General features: G+C 34.7%; 1 protein-coding gene across 1 annotated transcript; it reads right to left on the bottom strand.

The window, feature by feature from the left end:
- Nucleotides 1-83: 83 nt before the first annotated feature.
- Nucleotides 84-19,503, bottom strand: LOC118191185 (flavin-containing monooxygenase 5-like). Its single transcript, XM_035361987.2, has 3 exons — nucleotides 19,317-19,503; nucleotides 11,839-12,203; nucleotides 84-1,256 (listed from the first exon to the last, which is right to left on the bottom strand). Exons 2-3 carry the CDS (start codon nucleotides 12,175-12,177, stop codon nucleotides 261-263), a joined length of 1,335 nt encoding a protein of 444 aa, XP_035217878.1. The 5' UTR covers nucleotides 12,178-12,203; nucleotides 19,317-19,503; the 3' UTR covers nucleotides 84-260.
- Between the last annotated feature and the right edge of the window lie 4,869 nt (nucleotides 19,504-24,372).

Here is a 24,372-nt window from a genome sequence, read left to right as displayed (position 1 = left end):
AATTTAAATATGCTGATAAGTTACTTCCATTTCAATAGAATTCTAAGTAACTTCTTTATCAAAGGAGATAATATACTAAATAATCCATTAGTAAATAATTTATTATATATATAGACAGAGATATAAGCACTTTTGAGATAAACCAAGCAATTGAAAAATAACAAAATCGGAACAAATATAAACATACGCATTGTGAATTTACCAGTTACAAACTAAAATATTTTTATAAGCCAAAGATACTCTTATTATAAAGCATGCATTTAAATTTCTGTTTTTACGACAAGTCCAATGCCCAAGTAAAGAAGAGCACAAACTAGGAACACAATCAAAACGTATTTAAGAACATTAAGCTCGGCTAAACATCTCTTTGAATTGTAGTCCCTTTTAAGAGGTTTAACCACTCTTTTTTTCCATTCCAGTATAGCTTTTCTTGCGCCTGGCCAAGAGTGAGGTCCTTGTAGCCTGTACTGATAAGGTAATGAAGGTCCAAAGAATAAGGTAAACAATAATACAGGATCGGTAAAAAACATCTTAAATAAGTTTGGCTTTGCTCCGATCATGGTGTAAATTTCATCTAAATAATCTATGTAGTCCACTTGAATTGTATGTCTTTCAGATTTAACGTATCGTTTTTCATTGAATTTCTTTTTACGCATAATGTCAAACTCCATTTCTTCCCTTGAAGGCAAGCTCATTTTATCCTTGAAAACTAAAGATATCCATCGGGACTGTGCCTCACTAACAGGGAACCCTCCTCCAACAGACTGAATTAAGCCTACAATGGCTAAAGTGGGATGTTTCAAATGTGGTGGGTAGATATATTTATATAGGTGCACTTCGTTATTCTTTATAGTTGTCAATCTTTCATTAAGGAAAGGGAACTTAATTCTGTAACCTGTTGCTAGAATTACTGAATCGCATTCCGTTACGTCGACTTCATCCTCAAAAATGACGCCATTTTCAACGAATTCTCGAATGTTTTTTCTTACCAAAACTCTTCCAGTAAGAATTCTGAGTGGAAGTGTATCGCTGATTGTAGGATGTTGGCTCCAAATTCTGTGCTTAGGTTTAAGACTGTAAATTTCATGATCAAAGCTGTAATTTAAAACTTTCTCGCAAAACCAACAAAACAGAAAGTAAGGAACTATGTGCATGAGCATATTCGTGAAACGGCTAGTCAAAGCCACGTCCAGTGGAAAACCTTTTGGGCCCACTCGAGGCAAAACCCATGTTTCTCTCCTGCTGCTAAGGTACACCTAGAGAAAATGAAAATTTATTACTGAATCGGCCCGAAAGTGAATTAGTGACAATTAATGATTCTCAGATCACTCATGTACTCATACAAATTAAGATCAGGATGTCATTGTACTGTAAGTGATTATTAAAATGGCTAACTATGTATTTAATGAATTATTTCTTTATGAAAATGAATGTTACAGTTTTTTACTGTTCGTTATTTAAAAAAACACTTAAAAACGCCTCTTCCATAGTTTACAAATGGTATATTATATTGACATAGTCATTTGTAAATTCTTTTATTTCTATACTTATAAAGATATAATACTAAAATAAAGATTCATTTTTCTCAAATTATTGACTCAAAGTAACAAAAGCATCCGTGTATTTGTTTTTATACAATAAAATTAATTTTTTATAAAATTCTAACAATCAGTGGTAAGTTACATGTTTTGAAAATCTGTCTTCAAAATGCCCTAAAATCAACAATTTTTCCACTATTTCATTAAAACTGTAGCTTATTAAACAAAAAATTTCTGAATTTAAAAAGAAATTGGTATCGCAAGAAAACATTTTCTATGGTCAACAACGAGTTAAGAGAAATACTACTTATTTGTTAGCAAATGTTTCTACTTTTCTAAATATTGTAATATTTTGAATTTTTTATAAAATGTAAAACAGTTTCTCATCGAAACTCTAGAAGAATGTTACCATTAGAATGCAAGGCCCTCAGTGGAATTTAATACACTCGGAAAAAATATCCTTTTTATAACATGCCAATAATTTAAATTACATTCCTGAAAGATTTCAGACTTCAAGTTTCTTGCCTTTGACCCCAAGAGCAGCAAAATTCATAGTTATCTAGTTTTAGAGGATTTTCTTAAGGATTCCGTATATTCTAATAAGAAAATTAACTATGTTGAAGAGAAACAGTTTAACTGAAGATTAAAGTTAAGCGAAATTCACCTTTACCAAATTGTGTTTACAGTAAATATGCATTTTGATTGACAACAGGACTTGTCGAAATGTTTGTGTCAGATGGTTTGGTTCGGTTTATGTAATTACCGCAAAGCCTCGAGGGCTATCTGCCTAAGGGAAGGGATGCCTTCATGTAGGGCTTTCTAAGGGGAACTGACTCGTGTATGCACGTTGCACATGGGAAAAACCACGAAAAGGCCCATGCAGCGAGCCCGTTTGCGGGATTCGAACCTCGGACCGAACTACCAGGGTTCAGCGACTTTACCGCTCGGCCGCTGCTTAGCCGATGTCAGATGGATTTTCCTAAGAAACTAATATTAATCTGATATTAATTACTATTGTCTAATTTTAAGAGGAGAATCTGTCAAGAAAATGAGTATTTGAATTTTCTGTGGAAGTATCTCGAAAATAAGTTTTTAAATCACTGATTTTGTAAATCACTGTATCTTATATTCAAATATTAAACAAACATATTTATGCAATTTTAAGTGTCACATGACTTTTTTTTTTTTTATCGAAGAGGAAAATTTGCACAATATTAAATCAGTCAATTCAAATATACAGATTTCTTACATCAAAAAGAAAACGGAATTATCATAGAAGAATTAAAATTTATTCTCCCCCATATCCACTTATGTTTCGCCCACCAGCGGCCGAGCGGTAAAGTCGCTGAACATTGGTAGTTCGGTCCGAGGTTCGAATCCCGCGAAAGGGCTGGCTGCATGGGTGTTTTCGAGGTTTTCCCCATGTGTAACGTGCATACGAGACAGTTTCCCTTAGAAAGTCCTCCACGAAAGGCATCCCACCCCTTAGGCAGATAGCCCTTGTGTGCTTTGCCATAATTAAATACACCACACCACCACCACTTATGTTTCAGCTACAACAAATAATAGCAATAATACCTTTTATTTTTTATCGTTTAATCCTAGCTATTGAAGTTACAATAATGTAAATGAAAATTCTTTATGGGAAGATCCTTTCGATGAAGAACGCCCGGCTCTTAAAATCTAGATAAGCGATTGTATCTTTCCTATTTGGAAGAAGGAAATTTAAATACTTAGTTCTAATACTCATCATCGAAGGATAATGTTACTGACCTATATCATCAGTTATTGAAAGATTTCATTGTGAAATATAATTGCATATTTCGTCTGTTACACTTCACTATTTTAAATTTTGGCCCCTTACAATCCGCGATGAATAAGTGCTGCGCTGGTGAAACCATCTATTGAGGATTGTTTGGTTTATTTGATTACTGCAAAATACGCGAATGCTCTTTGCCTAAGAGAAGGGATACCTTAGTGAAGGACTTTCTAAGGGAAATTGGCTCGTGTCCACGTTACACGTGGGTAAAACCACGAAAACTTCCATGTAGCCAGATCGTACACCTGGAATCGAACCCAAGCCGCGCTACGAGTATTCAGTCGCTTTACCGTTCAGTCGCTGGTGAAGGGTTTCCTGCTTGCTGTTAAGGATGAATAGTCTCCCGCAGTCTAAAATGCCGACTTCTTCAGCTATGAGTCGAACCTGTAAATTGCTGCACGTTAATCTATTGTTTGAATTTTGGGGCCAAACATGCACATGTGATCTAAGCGGATCCTGTTTCATGCGTTTAGCTCGTTGCTACATAGCCATAAGCGTCGTCAACCGTTACATAATCAAATTTTGGAAAGGACGCGAATGAAACCAATCTATAAATTTACATCATAAACATGCCCTAGTTTAAGGACAGCCGATGTCAGATGGATTTTCCTAAGAAACTAATATTAATCTGATATTAATTACTATTGTCTAATTTTAAGAGGAGAATCTGTCAAGAAAATGAGTATTTGAATTTTCTGTGGAAGTATCTCGAAAATAAGTTTTTAAATCACTGATTTTGTAAATCACTGTATCTTATATTCAAATATTAAACAAACATATTTATGCAATTTTAAGTGTCACATGACTTTTTTTTTTTTATCGAAGAGGAAAATTTGCACAATATTAAATCAGTCAATTCAAATATACAGATTTCTTACATCAAAAAGAAAACGGAATTATCATAGAAGAATTAAAATTTATTCTCCCCCATATCCACTTATGTTTCGCCCACCAGCGGCCGAGCGGTAAAGTCGCTGAACATTGGTAGTTCGGTCCGAGGTTCGAATCCCGCGAAAGGGCTGGCTGCATGGGTGTTTTCGAGGTTTTCCCCATGTGTAACGTGCATACGAGACAGTTTCCCTTAGAAAGTCCTCCACGAAAGGCATCCCACCCCTTAGGCAGATAGCCCTTGTGTGCTTTGCCATAATTAAATACACCACACCACCACCACTTATGTTTCAGCTACAACAAATAATAGCAATAATACCTTTTATTTTTTATCGTTTAATCCTAGCTATTGAAGTTACAATAATGTAAATGAAAATTCTTTATGGGAAGATCCTTTCGATGAAGAACGCCCGGCTCTTAAAATCTAGATAAGCGATTGTATCTTTCCTATTTGGAAGAAGGAAATTTAAATACTTAGTTCTAATACTCATCATCGAAGGATAATGTTACTGACCTATATCATCAGTTATTGAAAGATTTCATTGTGAAATATAATTGCATATTTCGTCTGTTACACTTCACTATTTTAAATTTTGGCCCCTTACAATCCGCGATGAATAAGTGCTGCGCTGGTGAAACCATCTATTGAGGATTGTTTGGTTTATTTGATTACTGCAAAATACGCGAATGCTCTTTGCCTAAGAGAAGGGATACCTTAGTGAAGGACTTTCTAAGGGAAATTGGCTCGTGTCCACGTTACACGTGGGTAAAACCACGAAAACTTCCATGTAGCCAGATCGTACACCTGGAATCGAACCCAAGCCGCGCTACGAGTATTCAGTCGCTTTACCGTTCAGTCGCTGGTGAAGGGTTTCCTGCTTGCTGTTAAGGATGAATAGTCTCCCGCAGTCTAAAATGCCGACTTCTTCAGCTATGAGTCGAACCTGTAAATTGCTGCACGTTAATCTATTGTTTGAACTTTGGGGCCAAACATGCACATGTGATCTAAGCGGATCCTGTTTCATGCGTTTAGCTCGTTGCTACATAGCCATAAGCGTCGTCAACCGTTACATAATCAAATTTTGGAAAGGACGCGAATGAAACCAATCTATAAATTTACATCATAAACATGCCCTAGTTTAAGGACAGCCGATGTCAGATGGATTTTCCTAAGAAACTAATATTAATCTGATATTAATTACTATTGTCTAATTTTAAGAGGAGAATCTGTCAAGAAAATGAGTATTTGAATTTTCTGTGGAAGTATCTCGAAAATAAGTTTTTAAATCACTGATTTTGTAAATCACTGTATCTTATATTCAAATATTAAACAAACATATTTATGCAATTTTAAGTGTCACATGACTTTTTTTTTTATCGAAGAGGAAAATTTGCACAATATTAAATCAGTCAGTTCAAATATACAGATTTCTTACATCAAAAAGAAAACGGAATTATCATAGAAGAATTAAAATTTATTCTCCCCCATATCCACTTATGTTTCGCCCACCAGCGGCCGAGCGGTAAAGTCGCTGAACATTGGTAGTTCGGTCCGAGGTTCGAATCCCGCGAAAGGGCTGGCTGCATGGGTGTTTTCGTGGTTTTCCCCATGTGTAACGTGCATACGAGACAGTTTCCCTTAGAAAGTCCTCCACGATATGGCCCACCAGCTTGGCCGCTGGTGGGCCATATCACTAGAAAGAATTTTATGCAAAATATAATACAGTTTACCACAGTAAATTATCTTTTACATGAAAATTTCAAGCTAAATCTAGGCTGTCTGACATAAATAAGAGAGATTTCAGACAACTCAAAACTAAGCTTAGATGCTACGATTCTGAGTAAGATACTATCATTTACATATAAGTATATACGGGTTGATTCTAAATTATTTTTACACATTTAGAGAGTTGATAATACTCATCAAGATGAGCCATAATTACCATAGAACATAGGGCCGCATTCCACCCTGAGAGGCAGAAAAGAGGAATATTAGAATTTCAACCTGAACTTACAACAGTGTTGAGCGAATGAACGAGACCAAAAGTTGCACTATCAGTTTAGTGAAAAACTCACAGAGAATACACAAAACGTATAAAACCGAAAATTTGGCTTTCGAGTGTTAATTCGAGCTCAGACTTTGATGGCAAACACTCAAATGCACATCTTCGGTTGGCAAGGTCTCAACCTCGCAAACGTTTGCAACAAGTGAATTATCTAAATTATTAGGGGGAAAACTGCTACCTTGATATTAAGTATAGGTAACAGTTCCCCCCCCTTCGTCATCTTCTATCCTGTCTCCTGGACTTACTGTGCTGTGCTCCTTCTACTTGAAGCGCCCTTCTATGGGACACGAAGTTCTGACAGCCGGAACACAGCATGAACTTTTCATGCTAATCTCGGCATATAACGGAACTAACAAATAGTTCAGCCCTCGATTAGATAATTAACTTGTTGCAATCGTTTGCGAGGTTGAGACCTTGGCAACCAAAGATGTGCATCTGAGTGTTTGCCATCAGAATCTGAGTTCTAATTAACCCTCCAACGCCAAGTTTTCGGTTTTATCCATTTTGTGCACTCTGAGTTTTTTCACTAAACTGAGTGTGCAACTTTTGGTCTCGTTCATTCGCTCTCCCAACACTTTTCTAAGTTCAAGTTGGAATTCTAATATTCCTCTTTTCTGCCTCTCAGAGTGAAATGCGATCCTATGTTCTATGGTAATTATTGCTCATCTGGATGAGTACTATCACCCCTCTTAGTTTGTAAAAACAATTTAGAATCACCCTGTATATATATGTGTGGTGTGCGTTTGGATTACGTGAATCATCTAAACTTATGCCAAAATTACCAAACTCTACTACTATTCGCTCAAGCTTAGTATAAAATGAAGCTTGTCCAGAAAGCATATGTGTGTATTTTTGGAGCGTTTAGTAATAAGGGCAATAAACTGACATTTGCTTTAAATAATTCTAGGTAACGCTTAATTTATCTTATGCTTTACGCCGGCACTTGTTACAAATAGTAAGTTACTAATTCAGAAGTCAAAGAACAAAAATCAGTGTTATATGTTCAAATTTTCACAGGACTAGTTTCGATGGTTTTACCGAACCACCATCGTCAGCTGCAAAAGCGCAAATGAACGAGATAGGATATAATGATCATATAAGATAAGAAAGGCCTGGACCGAAAATAAACTAGTGGCGCCATCTGTTGATGAAACCAGAACTAAAACATAATTCGTTAAAGGCGGAAGGCAAAGCTGGATTGGAATTAGGATCGTTAACTGGACCAGAAAGATTTTTTTGAATGTGAAATGCCTCTAGATAATCCAGTTCTCCAATGGAAAATGTTTTATGAATAATTTTGGCAGCAGAAAAACTGAAAGTGTGATTTTCGGACCAACAATGTTGGGCAACAGAAGACTTCTGTGTTTCCTTTTTACTAACATATGCCTCATGTTCCTTGACGCAAAATTTTAAGGCTCTCTTAGTTTGACCAATGTAAATTAAACCACACTGGCAAGGAATCCTATGAATACCCAAGGAATTCATATCCGGAATGGGGTCCTTGAGTATGGAACTCGGAATTTTATTGATGGAAGAATAAACGACCCGAAAGTTAAATTTCTGCTAAATATGTGCAACTTTATAGCTAATTGATGGAAAGAAGGGAATGACAACAGAAATTTTATAATCTCCTGAAACAAGAGTGTGCCTTTTAGTTTGTTGAAATGAGAATTTTTTAACTGCTTGATTAATAATGTTGGGTGAAAAGCCCCTGTCAACAGCTATTGCTTTTAAATAATTTAGTTCTTCATCAAGGGATAGTTTTGTGTCTTAAAAATAGTAAGTTGCAATTTTCCGGCGGTTTGGGGGAAAAAAAGGAAAAAATAATTACAGATAGCAATAAGATAAAACTAACGTAAGTACTAAAAACATACTTCCAAGAACTTTTATATCCATCGTATCATTTACTACATAAAAATCAGTAATTATACTAAACTACGAATCGCTTTATGAAGTTAATTTCAGACTGACTGACTGAAGAATGAAAAAAGAAACAAAGAGACAAAACTTTACATAAGTTGCATAATGCAGAAGCTAACAGAATAAATGAAAAAAGTGTTTTATATAAATACAAATGAGGAGAGCGGTAATTGATAGATTGATTACTTATTTGTATATAGCATTGCATTCTGATTTATTGATTTGTATTCTGATTTACTTAAGAAAATCAATGATCTCCACGTGCAAGGGCTTTTCCAAAAATTCGGAGAACAGTAATATTATACAATGTTCATTTCTTTTAACTGTGTAAGACTAAAGTGCTCTGCAAACCCTATAGTCAAAATTCAAAAATGACTAAATTAAGAGTGAAATGCAACAATCATTTTTCCTTTCCTGCTAACTTAAGGAAGAGATGAGACTTAAGTATAATCCTCATTAGTTTTCAGGAAGAAGACCTTGACACCTGAGGGTAACGAGGAAATGATGCACATTTGTGAGCTAAGTGAACATGCAGGAAACAATTACAACCAATTACCTGATAGTGATCTGTCTCTTTTGCGAAGAACGGAGACAAAAGTCCATCTCGACCGTTGGCTGTTAGTTATTTGCCTGTGATGACAGTAATGTCTGAAAAAGATTCAAACTGTCGGTCTGGGAATTTCTGATATTTGTATGGAAAAAGAGTTTATTAGAGTAATAAGACAAAAAAACGTTTCGCTAATTCTTGATGGTTAATATTTGAAAAAAAATTGCATTTTTAGGGGATGCAAGTGCACATTCCTGCAAACCCACTGGCTAGGCTCATGCATCAGAATGAGGAATTGAGAAGGTTTGCTGTCTGAATACACAACATTCATTCTGGACTGTACTGGATTATTTAAATTATGTCAAAATATGCAAGAGCTATTTACTTAACGACAGAGATCTTTCGTGAAGACTTTTTAAAGGAAACTTGCTCACAATCACGTTAAATATTGACCAAACCCCGAAAACGTCCATACGAGAAGCCCGTTACCTGGAATTCGAACCTGGGTCATTCAACCAATGTTCACTTATCCACTCAATGTTTGGTGGTCTGAGCAAAATTTGTGTGATGAATAGCCCTCGGTATAGCAGAAAATACGTTTAGTATATTAATTGCTAAAATAAGATCTTTTCAGCACATAACCTCTTCTTCAATAATGAGACTTTCACATTTCAGTAAGACTCTGCGCTTTGCCATATTTCACTTTAATGTAAAAAGTGATCTCAAAATAATATTGCTTTGCTGGAAAGACAATAGCCCTGATTTAAGGATAATAGGAAAACGTAGAGCCGTTGAATGTTAATCAGAAGCAATAACAGAATCAAATGCAACTAGCAGAAGCAATCTTACGATCAATCCCACATTATAAACACTAGATGGTTTAAAATCATTGTTTCACTCCATAGGACATCATTGTCGGCTTCTAGTTAGATCAAACGTCTTCTGAAAATAAGTAGTAATGGAAGGGATTTACTTCCTAACAGTTAAGTGCGCATAACCTTTTTGAAAATGTCACACTATTTCATAAAGTACATCATATTATGCTCAATTGACATAATGATAATATTTTTGGTATATTACTAAAATTTATAAGTGCGTTGTTGTTAAGTGTACATGCTTTAGAGTATATTTATTATTTAAATAAATGATTTTTATCCTCCGATGAATATAAACTGAATTTACTTAATGTAGAACAAAGACAAATTTAAAAAAAAAAAAATAAAAAATAAAAAAGATTTCTTTTCAGTTTTAATCTAGCTTTGTCACTACTTGAGCTATAATATACAGAAGTATGTATATATGTATTGTAGAAAAATATCTTATGAATACGTTGTTAAAACAAATTACATCTCATATTTTTATTATTATGTATTCCCGCTATATTTATTTAAAATTATGTTAGTTCTGTGATTTAACGCCAGTTACGAATAAGCATGACGTGACAACACACTCGTAACATCTGCGCTTTTGTCCGATGTAACCCCGACTGATTCTCGATAAGCCACATTTTGTTTTTATGAACAAGGCTATAAATTAACTGATATTGCTGTATTTTTTTCCTTGAATTTTTATAAAAAAAAAATTAGAAATTGGATAAAAGCAGGAGATTATTCTCAAAGATATGGGATTCTAACATCAAAAATTACACGTGTGTACGGAAAATTATACATCAATGGACACGTTATTGCCAGATAAGCGTGAGCGACAAACTACAATAGACTGAAACAACTACTTGCGGAAATTTTGTACTCGCAGAGTTTTAAACAGCGTTAAATCCAATAAAATCGAACGGACGATCAAAACGGTAGAAATCGACGAAAACCTTTTAACGAAGCGCAAAAATGAAGCAAGTAGAATCCTGAATGTTTATTAAATAAAGGCACGTGGGTTCCGCAGGAGTTCCACAGAAGTAACTGGCGCAACTTTCTTTGGCGAAATTTCCAACTTCCATCGTTCGATGGCTTAAAACTTTACGGTCGATTAGATAATACAGAAATACCCTGCTCTAATATTTCACTATTTTACAATGGTATCCCTTTTCAGGGTAAAGAACGTTGTACTATTGGTTAACTTGAAGGTGTTCATTCTTTCCGCTTATTCGCAGCGTCATCAGTGCACAGCTATTCCTGATGTGATATAAATAAGTTACCATATTTGGATGATCTGGTGCACACTGGGTGACTGACGCCCCTTAGTAGAAAAGTAGCAGTAATTTTATTGAATGTTAGGTTTCGTTTGGTTTATTTGACTAGCTACTATTTAAGCATACTAGGGCCATCTGTCTAAAAGGAGGGACTCCTCCGCGAAAGACTTTCTTAGAGAAACTGGCTCGTATCCACGTTACACATGGGCAAAATCACGAATACGCCCAATCAGCTAACCCGTTCACCTAAAATCTAACCCAGTATTCAACGACTTTACTGCTCGGCTTTTGTCAGGCATTTTAGTTAAATAAGGGTAAATTAAATACACTTAAACATGGTAATAGATGCTGCAACATAGGAAATTTGATATAGAAAAATAGAAACTGGAGAGTGCATATTAGGTTTGGGCAATGGTATGAAATACTCAACAGTATACTGACCTTAATAATACTCATTTTATATATCCAATCTTTGCTTTAAGTATGCATATAAAATACATACAGACGCATGCTAAACTGATCCCAGATACTCAGCTAAAAATTTATAACAGCTTAAAATACTTTATGTGATCCCTTTCATGATCTGAAAGATAAATATTCTCATTTTGCGTTCATTTATTGCATATTTCCTTGTAAGGTAGTTAATAGTTAAGTGGATTATTTTGCTTTCTGAATCAAAAATTTAAGAGGAACAGTTCAAACTGTAACGCACGAGTTAGTGAAACCTGCACCAATCCAATTAGATAAAAGTTAATTTCGTCTGAAATTAGAAATGACAACTAAATATAAGAATAGAGATTCCCTAAATGGAATAATGATTAACTGGTAGGAAAACATACATTCGCATAAAATAAGCATTGCAAATAAACAAATACTTGGCATAAATTTACGTTTTTCAAAATATTACATTAACTCACCTCAACTACTTCCTTATGAAAGTGAACATATTTTTCAACATCAAATGTCTCTGCATATATTTTAAGTAATTTATGAATTTGCTTATTGTGCATATAATTCGGTGCATCCTCTGGAGGAGGAAAATCGCTCATAGCAGTCATTTCTTTACTGCTGTTGATGACAGTGGTTTTCATTACTGATGCCAGTCCTTCGATATCCTCATCGTGATAGCTCCAGAGTCCTCCAATGTGATTTGTTTTTTCAAAACAGACCGGTTTCATGCCTTCTTCCAAAAGACATTTTACTGCACAGAGGCCTGTAGGGCCTGCTCCAATAACTGCTATTTTTTTAGTTGTCATAGTTTCGGTCTGAAGAGCACTGGCAGCTAAACAACAATTAAAACAAATGAATGTTCAGAAAAAACTGTATCTCATGAAAACTATTATTCCTTACATAATATGCTTCTTCTTTATGACAAAAAAATTTCTAATAAAATATTTTAAAAAATATATAAAATATAATACAAATATTTCATTTATTAATGTATTTATATAATAAAAATATTTAAAAAATAAACGCATGAAATTTACAATAATAAAAAAGAAGCAATTTCATATCACGTTCAGATGTTTTCCATTATAGAGTAGCAGGCTCAAATTATTTTCTCTAGAAAGATAAACACATGTACCAACTCGATATTTACAGCGAGAAAACATGGTTTCGTCATCAGCTCATTCCAAGTGCAGTAAATTTTTTCTAAATTTTAAAGATACATCTGTTCTGTTAGTTATTCAATAAGCAAAAATTAAAATAGAATGAAAGAATTTAAAAAAAAAACGGTAAAATTATATTTACGGGTGCCCCTTGGCGAAAAATGGCGATTTTTAGCGGTACATGAATACCGAGTTTCTGCAATTCTTTTGAGTTATTATTTTAGCTCTGTGTAGCAGCGATTTTTGCACCAAAAATCGCCACTACACAAAGACAAAACAACAAGTCAAAGAATTGCACAAACTCGGTATCCATGTACACGTCGACCTATTTTCACTTAAAAAAATAACCCAGAATTGCACAAAAATGGCATTGCGCTCTCCCTTGACTTTGTCTATGTACACATCGATCTGTTTTCACTTAAAAAGTCAAAGGAGCAGCCAACAAAAATATATAATGTCAATAAACTACATTTTAAATCAAACAATGAAATAACATAAAAAAGGAAATTCATCTTAGTACTACACAAAGGAAATATCCACTTACCTTATTTACGAATTAACATGTCTTCAGTCAAACAAAATTCTTTAACAACATCCAAAATAAAATCTTAAAATTATCTGAACTATAATCTGTATACTGGCGTCAGCACATAAATTCAAAAAATAAGAGTCAAAAATATCCTCCGTAGCCCCGTTATCGTCCGACGTTCGAGCATACGCAATTCCTTCCTACAAACAGGACACTTAATAATGGCTACTAAGTAAACCTTCATTTACACACCAGTCAAGTAATGCTCTTTTCCTTTTCCTTTCCAAATCGTACAGAAACTTGAAATTAATCTTACCACTTTCAGCCATTTTACCGTCTAAACCACAAAATAAACAATATACTTCCTAACCAACACACACACAAGCCCTTACGAATTTACCACAACCATGCAACCGATTAGGTCATAATAGGTTTTCCATAACGTTCAACTACTCAAGCTACCATAAATGAAACAACAATTTCGCGATAATGCAAGGGGTACCCTTCTCTGTATTCAAAATCATTTCATTTATTACTTCTAAAGATATTAAAGAATAGTAAAAAATTAAACACTTGTTAACGCGATGAATCAGTTATTTATTATGATATTTAATTAGATTAAGCAATAATTAATTTACAGATGTTCGAAAAAAACTACGGTTAGTATAGAAAAGTCGCAATGTCGCTAACAAAGCCAAGTAATATTTATGATATATTAGTAATGTACACACTTCTAAGTAAAAATTGTATTTCAGGAATGGTACAAAGAAAATTATCAAGTTCGTCTTATAAATTATTCCAAAGATATTATATTTAAATAAGATAATAGTTTTAAATTTGTCAGTGTTAATGGTAAATTCTTCTATTAGCAGGTTTAATAATTAATATATTATTCAAATGACCTTATTAATTTGTTCGCTAATTAATCTAATTAATTTACCCATACATAAAATTCGTATGCAATGTAGCGTAGCGTATAAATAGTTATAAAATAAACATTCCATATATATTGCTATAAACCTTACATTCTAAACATAATATCGATCTACTATTATAATACAAGTAGCAAATCTCCTCAATTCTTTAACGAAACGAATAAGCGAACCAGTGAAACTCGCTACCGTATTAATTCCATGAGAACGATAATCAGAGAATTAAAAGGTAAAGAATAAATCCAACTTTAAAGTTTTATATACATTTTGGGACTTGGCGATAAGATTAAACGAAATTAAATAATATCAAATAAAGATTAAGCGAAGGTGGATCAATTATTTTACTGTTTTATTTTACAATAAAAATTAAATCCTGAGCAACGACGTGTAGTAACGTTAACAAAATAAATCAACTGCTGAAATCAATCAAACCCTCACTGTATGGATTTTTTTCAGGTAAAATCACTATTGAACACGGTTAAATATTAACAAATATTGATCAGCTGAGTATGTCCACGCCCCACACAATTTTTTTTTCTCTTCGCCTTTTCTAATATAAAATAAAACATTACAAGTCTATATGCCACTGCGGAAAAAAGTGAAATGGGGAATTTTGTCATTTTCCGTTTCAGTTCCTAAATATATGAAAAGTTATTTTTGATAATGAAAAGTTTGATAATCGGTCGAGGTATGGTTTCATTTGCCAGGAACATAGTAAATTCCCGTAATTGAACAAGTGAAATTCTAATACGATGCATGAAAACTTCATTCCAAGTTGAAGGAGAAAGCGGCTTGCATTTCAGGATGGAGTTACGTACTACACACTGCATGTCAGCATGGCCGAAGCTTCAGTTCTCTCTCCGCCTCTGCGTAATTTCGAAGGAATGTTGGCCACCCCAATCCCCTGACCTGGTTTCGCCTGATTGTCAGAAATCAACAGATACATCAGGATTTAAAAATTCCTCATGCCCAAGATTACCTATTGATGACCGCGCATAACGTCTTCAGAAGTGTACGAAATTCAGAACATCGTCAAATCGCACAACTCGCAAACTATGATCCTACAACTGTGCATCCTCTCAAGCGTCCTCATACTATTTATCATAGCCCTGCATATTAAACTTTGCCAACGCAGGCCAAAGTGCAATAACCTCGTTTTTCATCCTGCTCGTAGTTACTAAATCTTATCAAAGCAATAGATATCAGACTAAAGACTGTGATTCAACTGGCAAAACATTAGGACTTTGTTTTGAATTCTTTACATCAGTTTACATTTTCATTTATTACGTATTCAACTTTCATATAACTTGCAAAGAAATGGACTTGGACTTTGCTCCCGACAAAGCGGGAATAGGACTTTGCTTGCACCTTACTTCAACCCGTGCCGAAGTTTAAGATACAACTCTCAGCGCATTTTATTATTCTAGTGATAGCATTTATATACTTTGCAAATAATTTTCAAGTCCTCATCGCAAGAATACAATTTCTTGATATAATATGGGAACCGGAAAGTAATGTTGCTTTCTTACATTAAATTCAAACGAATACATTTTTAACAAGCTTTTATTTTTAATCAATAATATAATCACCCTCGTTATCAACAACCTTTTGCCATCGAATGTGCAGATTTTCAATCCCGGACCGATAAAAATCAATTGGTTTTTGAGTAAAATATCTCGAGAGGATATTGTGGGCATTATCCAAATTTTCAAATTTTTTGCCACTAAGAAAATGTTGTAGGGATCCGAATAAATGGAAATCCAATGCTGCGATATCGGCCGAATATGGTGGGTGAGTATGGCAGTACCTCCTACCCCAATTCATTAATTTTTTCCAGTGTTTGTCTTGCGCAATGCGGTCTTGCATTGTCGTGTTGCAGAATGACGCCTTTTCTGTTGACAATTGATATTTTTTATTAAAGATTGGTTCACTAGATCCAATTGTTCACAATAAAGGTCTACATTAACAGTTTTTTCAGGTTTCAGCAATTCAAAATGAAAAATTCCGCGAATACTCCATCAAACACCCAGAAGCGCCTTTTCGGGATGTAAACCCTTTGTAACCCTTATTAAAACTGCCTTTTGAGTTTTGGATTATCATATAGGACTTATTTTTTTGTCTGAACTAATCAAACGATCAAAAAACGGTTCTGTATGGTGCTGTTGAAGCAATACGTTGCATGCGATGGATAGGTTGGCTTTGTTCTTTTCGGACAGATTATTGAGGGACTCAAACACCTGCTTTGCTTATTTTTCCATTCTGCTTTAAATGTTCTTGGATGGTCGACCAAGGTTGGTTAAGAGTGTTTGACATGGATTTGCTTCCACTTCTGCCCTTAGCATGTTGTTGTCGACATGCGCAGAAACGACATTACTTTCCGGTCCCCCTATTATAATCTACTTCATCTATGTTTATTATGTTTCAACTTTGTTTTGCATTTCCCATATAGCAAATAACATTTTCATGTTTGTTTAACTTGGATACTAATCGAAGTTGCGCAAAGCGCTTATTCTTCTATTTCCAGCCAAAGGCCTCAGAGCACAAGTGGAGAGTGTGTTCTGCCTTTCGGCCACGTTGTTACTATTAGTTTAAGCTTGCTATTCTACGGCCGTACCTAACACGTGCCCGTAGTATACGCCGCTGGGCTTTAAATAAGGGCCAGTTCTGCGAGATGATTCTGTGCAGCTTCGGCTGATTAAATTTAACTAACAGCAGATTAGTTTTATATTTTTTATTTTGAGTTAAGGCCCAAATTGTGGCTTACTGCACGCTCGAAAGGGACCATCTGTTAATTCATTTTGAGTTGTCATAAATGGTAATTTAACCCTTCTCCGGAGTTGTTACTTTCACTACAAGAACTTTGTGAATAGTCGCTATGTAGTTCTTCAGTATTCCAGCTTTCAAGAAACTTTAGTTTAGCTAGGATAATATTACAGAATTATCCCAGATAGACAGTAACAACAGATCAGATCTCTGAGACTAGAGCAAGTCCACAAAATTCATCGTGGCAAGGGTTAATTTGGGCCTGTCGTCGGCAAGAGCTTGTAGTACCATATAAATGATAGTACGACTTTGCCCACTCCCCCCCCCAATTCTTATGCAGAGCACCCTTGGGAGACGTGTCCGAGTATCTACTCTACGACCCTACGACCAATCTCTTGAGAGGACTTTCGGCTCGCCGCATATTTAGGGTGCCCCCATGGCGCACAGGCACTATACATTTACAAACATCCATGCCTTCTCCGGAAACTGAACCCGTGTCATTTAAAACGGGGGTCAGAGTCACTAACCACTCTCCCGTTTGGCAGAGGGCAAAAATAAATTAAATCATTGGTATAAATTTAAACATTACATTTTAAGAACAAAGAAAAATGCACCTTACGCATTTGTAGGTGGCATTTTAATGTTGATAAACCAAAAATTTCAAAAGGAAATTACCTGAGAGTTACAAATACCAAAGCTTGCATTGCAAGGTAATCAGTTTGTTATCTTTCAGATTATAATTTCTTCAAAATATTGAATATAAACCATTATTTAAAATTGGTTTCTGGGTGGAAAATAAATCATATGCAAAAGTTGCTTCGCAAATTGTATTGCGAAACATATCTCCTGATTAGGTAAACTTATCTTTAAAAGATAAATAAAATAAGAAAAACAAGCACCACCCGTGGATAAATTTATATTATTTACATTTTGCAAATTTTTTCGACGTTTTACTCATTGATAGTATTTTACAAAAACCCAATTTATATAATGAATCAATTAAAAATTCTCTTTCATGGTATCAACATAAATTTTATCAGCAGACGAGGGAATGTCACTTACCAAAAAGAGCTGTGAATGAGTATGTTTTGCACATTGCGTCTACAGAATGCAGCTGTGAATGAGTATGTTTTGCACATTGCGTCTAAAGAATTTTAGGTTGAATTCGCAGAACATCGAGGTATGGAAAAAAAGACCTATTACTATTTAACCTTCTATACACATTCCTTCTAATAATACATACTGTATTTCCTGACTTATTTTCCTTGCCTTTTTAACTGCTTTTATCGTCCGAAAATCGGTTGGGGGAAATTATGAGAGTAATTTAATTTCCGAAGAACGCAGTTTACAGTAAGACCAGAACAACTGAAAACTACTCATGGATAGACTACCGGTAATTATCCCAATATCGTTCGTTTAAAAGAAAATTACGGTCCAGTAAGAATGCATAATAATATTAATATTACAATTTCTGACAGATATGAGCCGATATCTGACTTTAACTGAGCCAGACACGTCACATTCGGCTCAGCTACCTTGTAAAGCCTTAGGTGCACCTCACATGCATGAGTCTTGACCGCATTTCCTAACAGAGGCATCGGAAGAACAAAGAAAAAGGTACAGCAAACAAAAGACTCATATTTTGAAAAATCGAACACTTTAGAAGAAGATAAGGCTACAATGAGGTGGAACGTAAATAACAGAAGTAAGGTAAAATCAAATGTTTCCGAAGTGTCTTAAGTGTGAGAATACCTTGCATGTACGGGTAGCTTAACAAAGAATCTGCATAAAACGTTTCAAATAATAAATACAAGGGAAAATAAAATGGATGAAATGCTAATACAAAATGAATGCACCGAATAAAAACAAAAACAAGCGAGGAAATGTAATTTATCAATAAACTAACCCTCAGAGAGAAAACTATGTAGAACAGAAAAATGGGAAAGTTATCCGAATGTTTTTAAATCAGAAGAGAAATTTTAGTCAGAATCTAGCGCTAACGTGTAATGCGGAATGCATCTTCGCACTTTCATACAACTTCCAGATTGCATCATAGAAATCAGCTATTGGAGCATTTTTTATCTCGATATTAAGTTTTCCGAATTTCTGAAATACTCTTAAAATGGTATCCTTTAAGCTAAAATTTTATTTCAGGGAACAGAAAGTAGTCTGCACGTTCACAGTAACGCTTTTGTTTACAATAAATTACTTGCGAACAGTTGGCAAAAACAACTTTTCTGCTTCTCTCCTTTCACTCTCTAAATCCTTAACGGTAGGTGTCAGCTGCATAAAATCAAACGACTAATTACTTCTAAATTTCTTTCTGTAAACTAAGGTTCTTTTGATGGAAGTAAATTGGATTGCATTAGTAATCATTGTTATAAATTATCATGTTGCAGCTTTATTGGCGTCGGCTGAAAAAATTCAAGTTTTAAATTTTGTAGACTCACAGCATATATGAGTTAAGTAACAACTTGTGAAACATAAATAAATCACATATACTAGTTTAGTGTTAAATAATAAATATTTGAATTAGAAATAAGTATTTTTCTATAACTTACCTTGTTTTTACAATGCAAACTTCGAGGACAAATTACTTCCTTGAATGTAGTCATACAGAATAACCATAGACATACTGATCAATTGCTCTGTGATGATACTTTCTTATAAAGATTGCATTTTTTGGTGACATTTCTGCAATCAGGGATGCATACATATGAGGAAAAAAGATGCATCTTCCACTGCCAGTAATCACATTTTCCTTATCTTTATGAATAGCTACAATCTGATCTTTGTCTATTGTATCACAATATTATGATTTATTACTGAGCCTAATTTCATATGCTTCATATATTAGAAAAAGTTGCATTAAGAAAAGGGCTTATGAATTATTCCAAATCATTATTAGAAATCTTTTCTGCATCTAGACAATTACACTGCAAAACAAGACAAGCAGGATTAGTTGCGAATGCTAATTTTAGATAAAATCACAACTCCTTATATTTTAGGCATTTTTTCCCTTTAATAAAATGCATATTGTTCTCTAAAAAGAAACGCGCAACAGTTCAAGCAATTGAAAATTTATCCCGCAGAAGATTATTCGAAATGATAATGAGATTTCATAATTAATTTAAAAGAAATTATTATAAAAAGGCAAATTCTCGTGTTTTCTAAGAAATTAAATTTGCATTTATTCCCCATTATTAAATTTTTACCATCAAGTAGGCATGTAAAAGAAAATGAGAGTGCAAAGTTATTTTCTGCGCTAAATATTGCTGCAAGGTACAAATATTTACCTCATTTATAAATGAAATTTTTCCATATATTTTACAGTTAAAAAAAGGAAAATGTTTTTCTAATAATTTCTTTAAAATGTCAAATGCATTTAAAATACTATGAATACGGAGGTTATAATAAGCTACTGAAAAAGCCTTAAAATGCACCGAATCTTTGCAAATCGCTTACTGCACATGGGTTCTCTCCGATATCCATAAATAAGCACACCTTAATAAGCATAAATACTATTGTCAGAATTAGACTTCTGAGTGTAAGCAACAGGAACCATTTTCAGAGAATTTCTTTCTCATGCTTTATTAAGAGCGATGGTTAGGTTAGGCTATTTGAATATGGTAAAGCACATGAGGGCTACCTTCCTAAGGGAAGGAATGCTTTCGTGAGGGCTTTTGAACATAAACTGGCTCCTATTCATGTTACGTATGTGGTAAATCAACCATGCATGCAGCCCGTTCTCCTCGGATCGAACCCCGGGTGGCACTTCCAAAGGTCTTAACCACTCGGCCACTGGTGGGGCGACTAGAAATTTAAAGAAGATTGAGTTTGGATGAAAAAAATTTTCCCTTTATATTTTGGGTTTCCGCCTTCCCCTTCACGTGTCCCTTCTTGTATGCAAATATACAGGATTTCTCTTACGCAATATATTAGTCATTTGGGAAAAAAAACTAAAGACAATCTGTCCTCGTCAGAGGTTATCAACACAAGAGAGATAATCAAAAGCAACAAGATATTAATAATCACCTTCATTATTAATTTTTCTCTGAGCTCTTATTCTTAACAGTCTTTACAAAAGCGAAAGGCATCGATACTTTCCCCTGAACTTGTTTGCCCTGGTCTGTTTAGCTATACTTCAATGTTGTCACGTCTCTCAGTCTCTTCTTTCTTGATGACGTAACTTATTATCTAGTCAGACAGAATGAAAATAACATGTATTGCTTCGTTACGTTGAGAAGAGAGAAGAATAAAACTGATAGATTGGTATGGCGGTTAGAGGTTAGAATAAGCCAGAATTTAGAAGTTGGTTAATATGATGGGTTAGAGTTAATATGGTTGGCCAGAAGTGGTTAATCTGATTCTCCATCACTGAGTATTAGCCTTTGCGGAAAGTAAAACTGAAAATACTGCATAACTGAAAAGTCATAAGATAACTGATATGCGCTGAAATACCGTAATTGCTGGAATATCGCTGTGTAAAAATCGATTTTATCTCTTTGACAAATTATGTAACGTATTCTACCATACAGTCTAATGTTATAACAGTATATATAATAGCAGTCCTACACTAATTCTCTTTAGGAACATTACCTGAAAACTTCCATTCAGAATTATATAGAATAGGTGACAATATATGTATATGTTGAAATAAAGTATGGTTAAAAACATTTTTAAGCAAATGGATTGGATTGAATTATTTAATTAAGGCAAAGCACACGAGGGCTATCTGCCTAAAGGGAGGGATGTCTTCGTGGAGGACTTTCTAAGGGAAACTGGCTCGTATGCACGTTACACAATGGGAAAACCACGAAAACGCCTATGCAGCCAGCCCGTTCGCGGGATTCGAACCTCGGACCGAACTACCAGTGTTCAGCGTCTTTACCGCTCGGGCGCTGGTGGGCTTTAAGCAAATGAAAATATTTTCGAAATACTTCAGAACTTTACTTTGTGCTTTTCATACCCTGAAAATGATTAATTTCTACTTCTAATTATTGCTACGAAATTATATCATTATACTAGACTTTCTGGAGATAAGTGTACATATGAGCATTGAAGAAACGTTAGCATAACATTTGGTTACAAAATACTAAATAATGAGAGAAATCAAATTTGGAGAAAACATGCTGTGATACAGATGGTATGTACACACTTTTATAGCAATTTCGGGGCCGTTTAATTAAAGTTTAAAATGTAAAGCGTATTTTTAATATTCAATCTGACAGCCGTTTTTCGCTCGCATCGTGATTTCCATAATAATCGTTATTTCCATGATATTTGAAATATATGTCTGCATTGTGATGTCTATGATAGAAGGGCGCTTTTCTAAAATTTCCAGGGATAATGATTTCCATTCCTCTTTCACTAATTTCCAGAGTGTTGGTTTCGTGGTTGGTTTGCTCTTAGAAAGAGCACTTTTCAAGACATCAGAGGCACAGTAGTCGATAGATAAAACATCAGGCAATTTTGCAGCAATACGTTGAAACGATATATATATATATATATGTTTCGATATATATATATAATACCTATATCAGTCTTCATTTTTTCAAAAGGTACTGTGGTACTTTTCGAAGTATAACTTGTCGCTTTGTCTTGATGAAGTTTCACTCTTTGACAGTCATTGGGATAAAGAAAGGCAAAGAATTTCTTCTGTAAATATCGGACGTAATTATGTAAACTTTCTCTTAATAGTATGTTGAGTTGATTTTTAACACTTTTTCCGCTCTTCTTACTTTTAATTTCCCACTGTACGAGAATCCTTCGACAGTGATAAACGCCATACTGAACATTTCTTTACGTTGACGAAAACAAGTTTGTACACTTTTCTTTTCGTTTCCGATAATAAATTGATCTTTCACTTGTTGCAGTCATTTCAGTAAACCCATGCTTCATCATCCTTGAACAAGCAGAGAGGAGGTTATTATTCATTATATATACCTGTCAGGCAAACGTACATTTCGGGCAAAAGGTGTCCAGCAAACATAAATGTCAGACAACTGCGCCTCAGGCAAATGTATCCGTTGGGCAAACGGGTTATCGGATAACTGTGTGTCGAGCAAACGTACAAGATCTGAAGCGATCTGTAAATCTTCTTCTCTTGGGCAAGAAAATCTCACCTATTTCTTCTTTTCTTTGAAAAATTAAAGACTTGTATAATTTTTAACTTTAAGGACTTTGTCAATTTTTCAATTTTTGTAAAACGTGTTAAGAAATTTACAGCGCTTCTCTAATCTTAGTAACACTGTTGCAATGGTCCCAAAATAGTTGGTTACCTGTTCATTTTACTGTAATATAAATATTTAAGCAAACTCGTGTTCAGGAAACAGATTCAAATTTCTTTAATAGGGGAACGTTGGGAGTAGCTGATAACTTACCGTACATGATTAAAAGGGAGATAGAAATTTGTGTCCGATGCACAAACAAGTACATAGAAGCATATGGTTTAATGCAGTAGTCTCAAACCCAGATTGCATGCTGACCGCATGCTGAAAGCAGTTGGCGAGCAGCTAGTGCGATCTAAAAGCAGCTGGGTAGGCAGATATCTTTCTAACTAAACTTTAATTAATTTCGAATTTCACATACTGAATACTTATCAAAGCATACATAAGCAATAACAATAACGCAAAAGAAAATATCAAACTTATAGTGCTTATTTTCAATCTGTAGCAAATTTCTGTTGGTTACATTTCGTAACTCATGTACTAGCAGCTAAATATTAAATTTTCGAACTGCTATTTATTTTAAACAATTTTAATATGTTGAAATAACATCTAAATAACTTACTTTAAACACTCTCAGAAGGTCGTGATCAAACCCCGGGTCTCCTCCCATAAAATGGTTGGTTTCGGAAATCTAATCCTTCCCAACTTCGAAGGAGCACAATTACTCCCACTGTTAAAGCGCATGTGACAGAGAACTACTCTCTAACTACTGCGCTATAAAGCATTTTCAATATAATCTTGATGAACAATATTTTACAATGTACAGACATCAGTGCCCTCTTATATTTTTATATAGGAATAATTCAGATTCTGCATCCCCCAAGAAGCTAAGACATATAAATTATATTGCTCAGTTCAGTACTGATTTACAACACGTTCCTGGATCAGAAAATATCGTGGCAGATGCATTGTCACGAATTGCTGCTATCAGTAAGCTGGATATAAACAGGCTTTGCACAGATTGAATCTCAACAGAATGATTCCGAACTGAGTCAATTATTGTCTACAGAAAGTAGCTCATTAAAACTACAAAAGATGGAGCTTTTCTCTGGTTTAAATATATATTGTGGCATAAGTGCTGACTAGATTCGTCCTTTTGTTCCTAATCAATTGCAAAATGTAGCGTTTGATTCTCTCCATGGACTTTCTCATCCAGGTACAAGATCTACGAAAACACTAATTCTCCCTCGTTTTGTGGGGCCTTCTGTGTCAAGAGACTGTGTTGTTTGGACTCGTGCTTGCATGGACTGTCAGAGGTCAAAAGTCATACGGTATGCTCACAGTCCGTTGCAGTCTTTCGCCGTACCCATTCAACGTTTTGAACATGCGCATTTGGATATAGTCAGACCCTTGCCACCTTTAGAAGGATATTCCTACCTTTTAGCCC

Source organism: Stegodyphus dumicola, chromosome X1 (assembly GCF_044657685.1).
Source record: "Stegodyphus dumicola isolate Sdum_Otavi_A_Nest chromosome X1, ASM4465768v1".
Taxonomy (NCBI): Eukaryota; Metazoa; Arthropoda; class Arachnida; order Araneae; family Eresidae; genus Stegodyphus; species Stegodyphus dumicola.
Note: the sequence above shows the minus strand (reverse complement) of the source record. Positions and strands in the feature narration are given on the sequence as shown.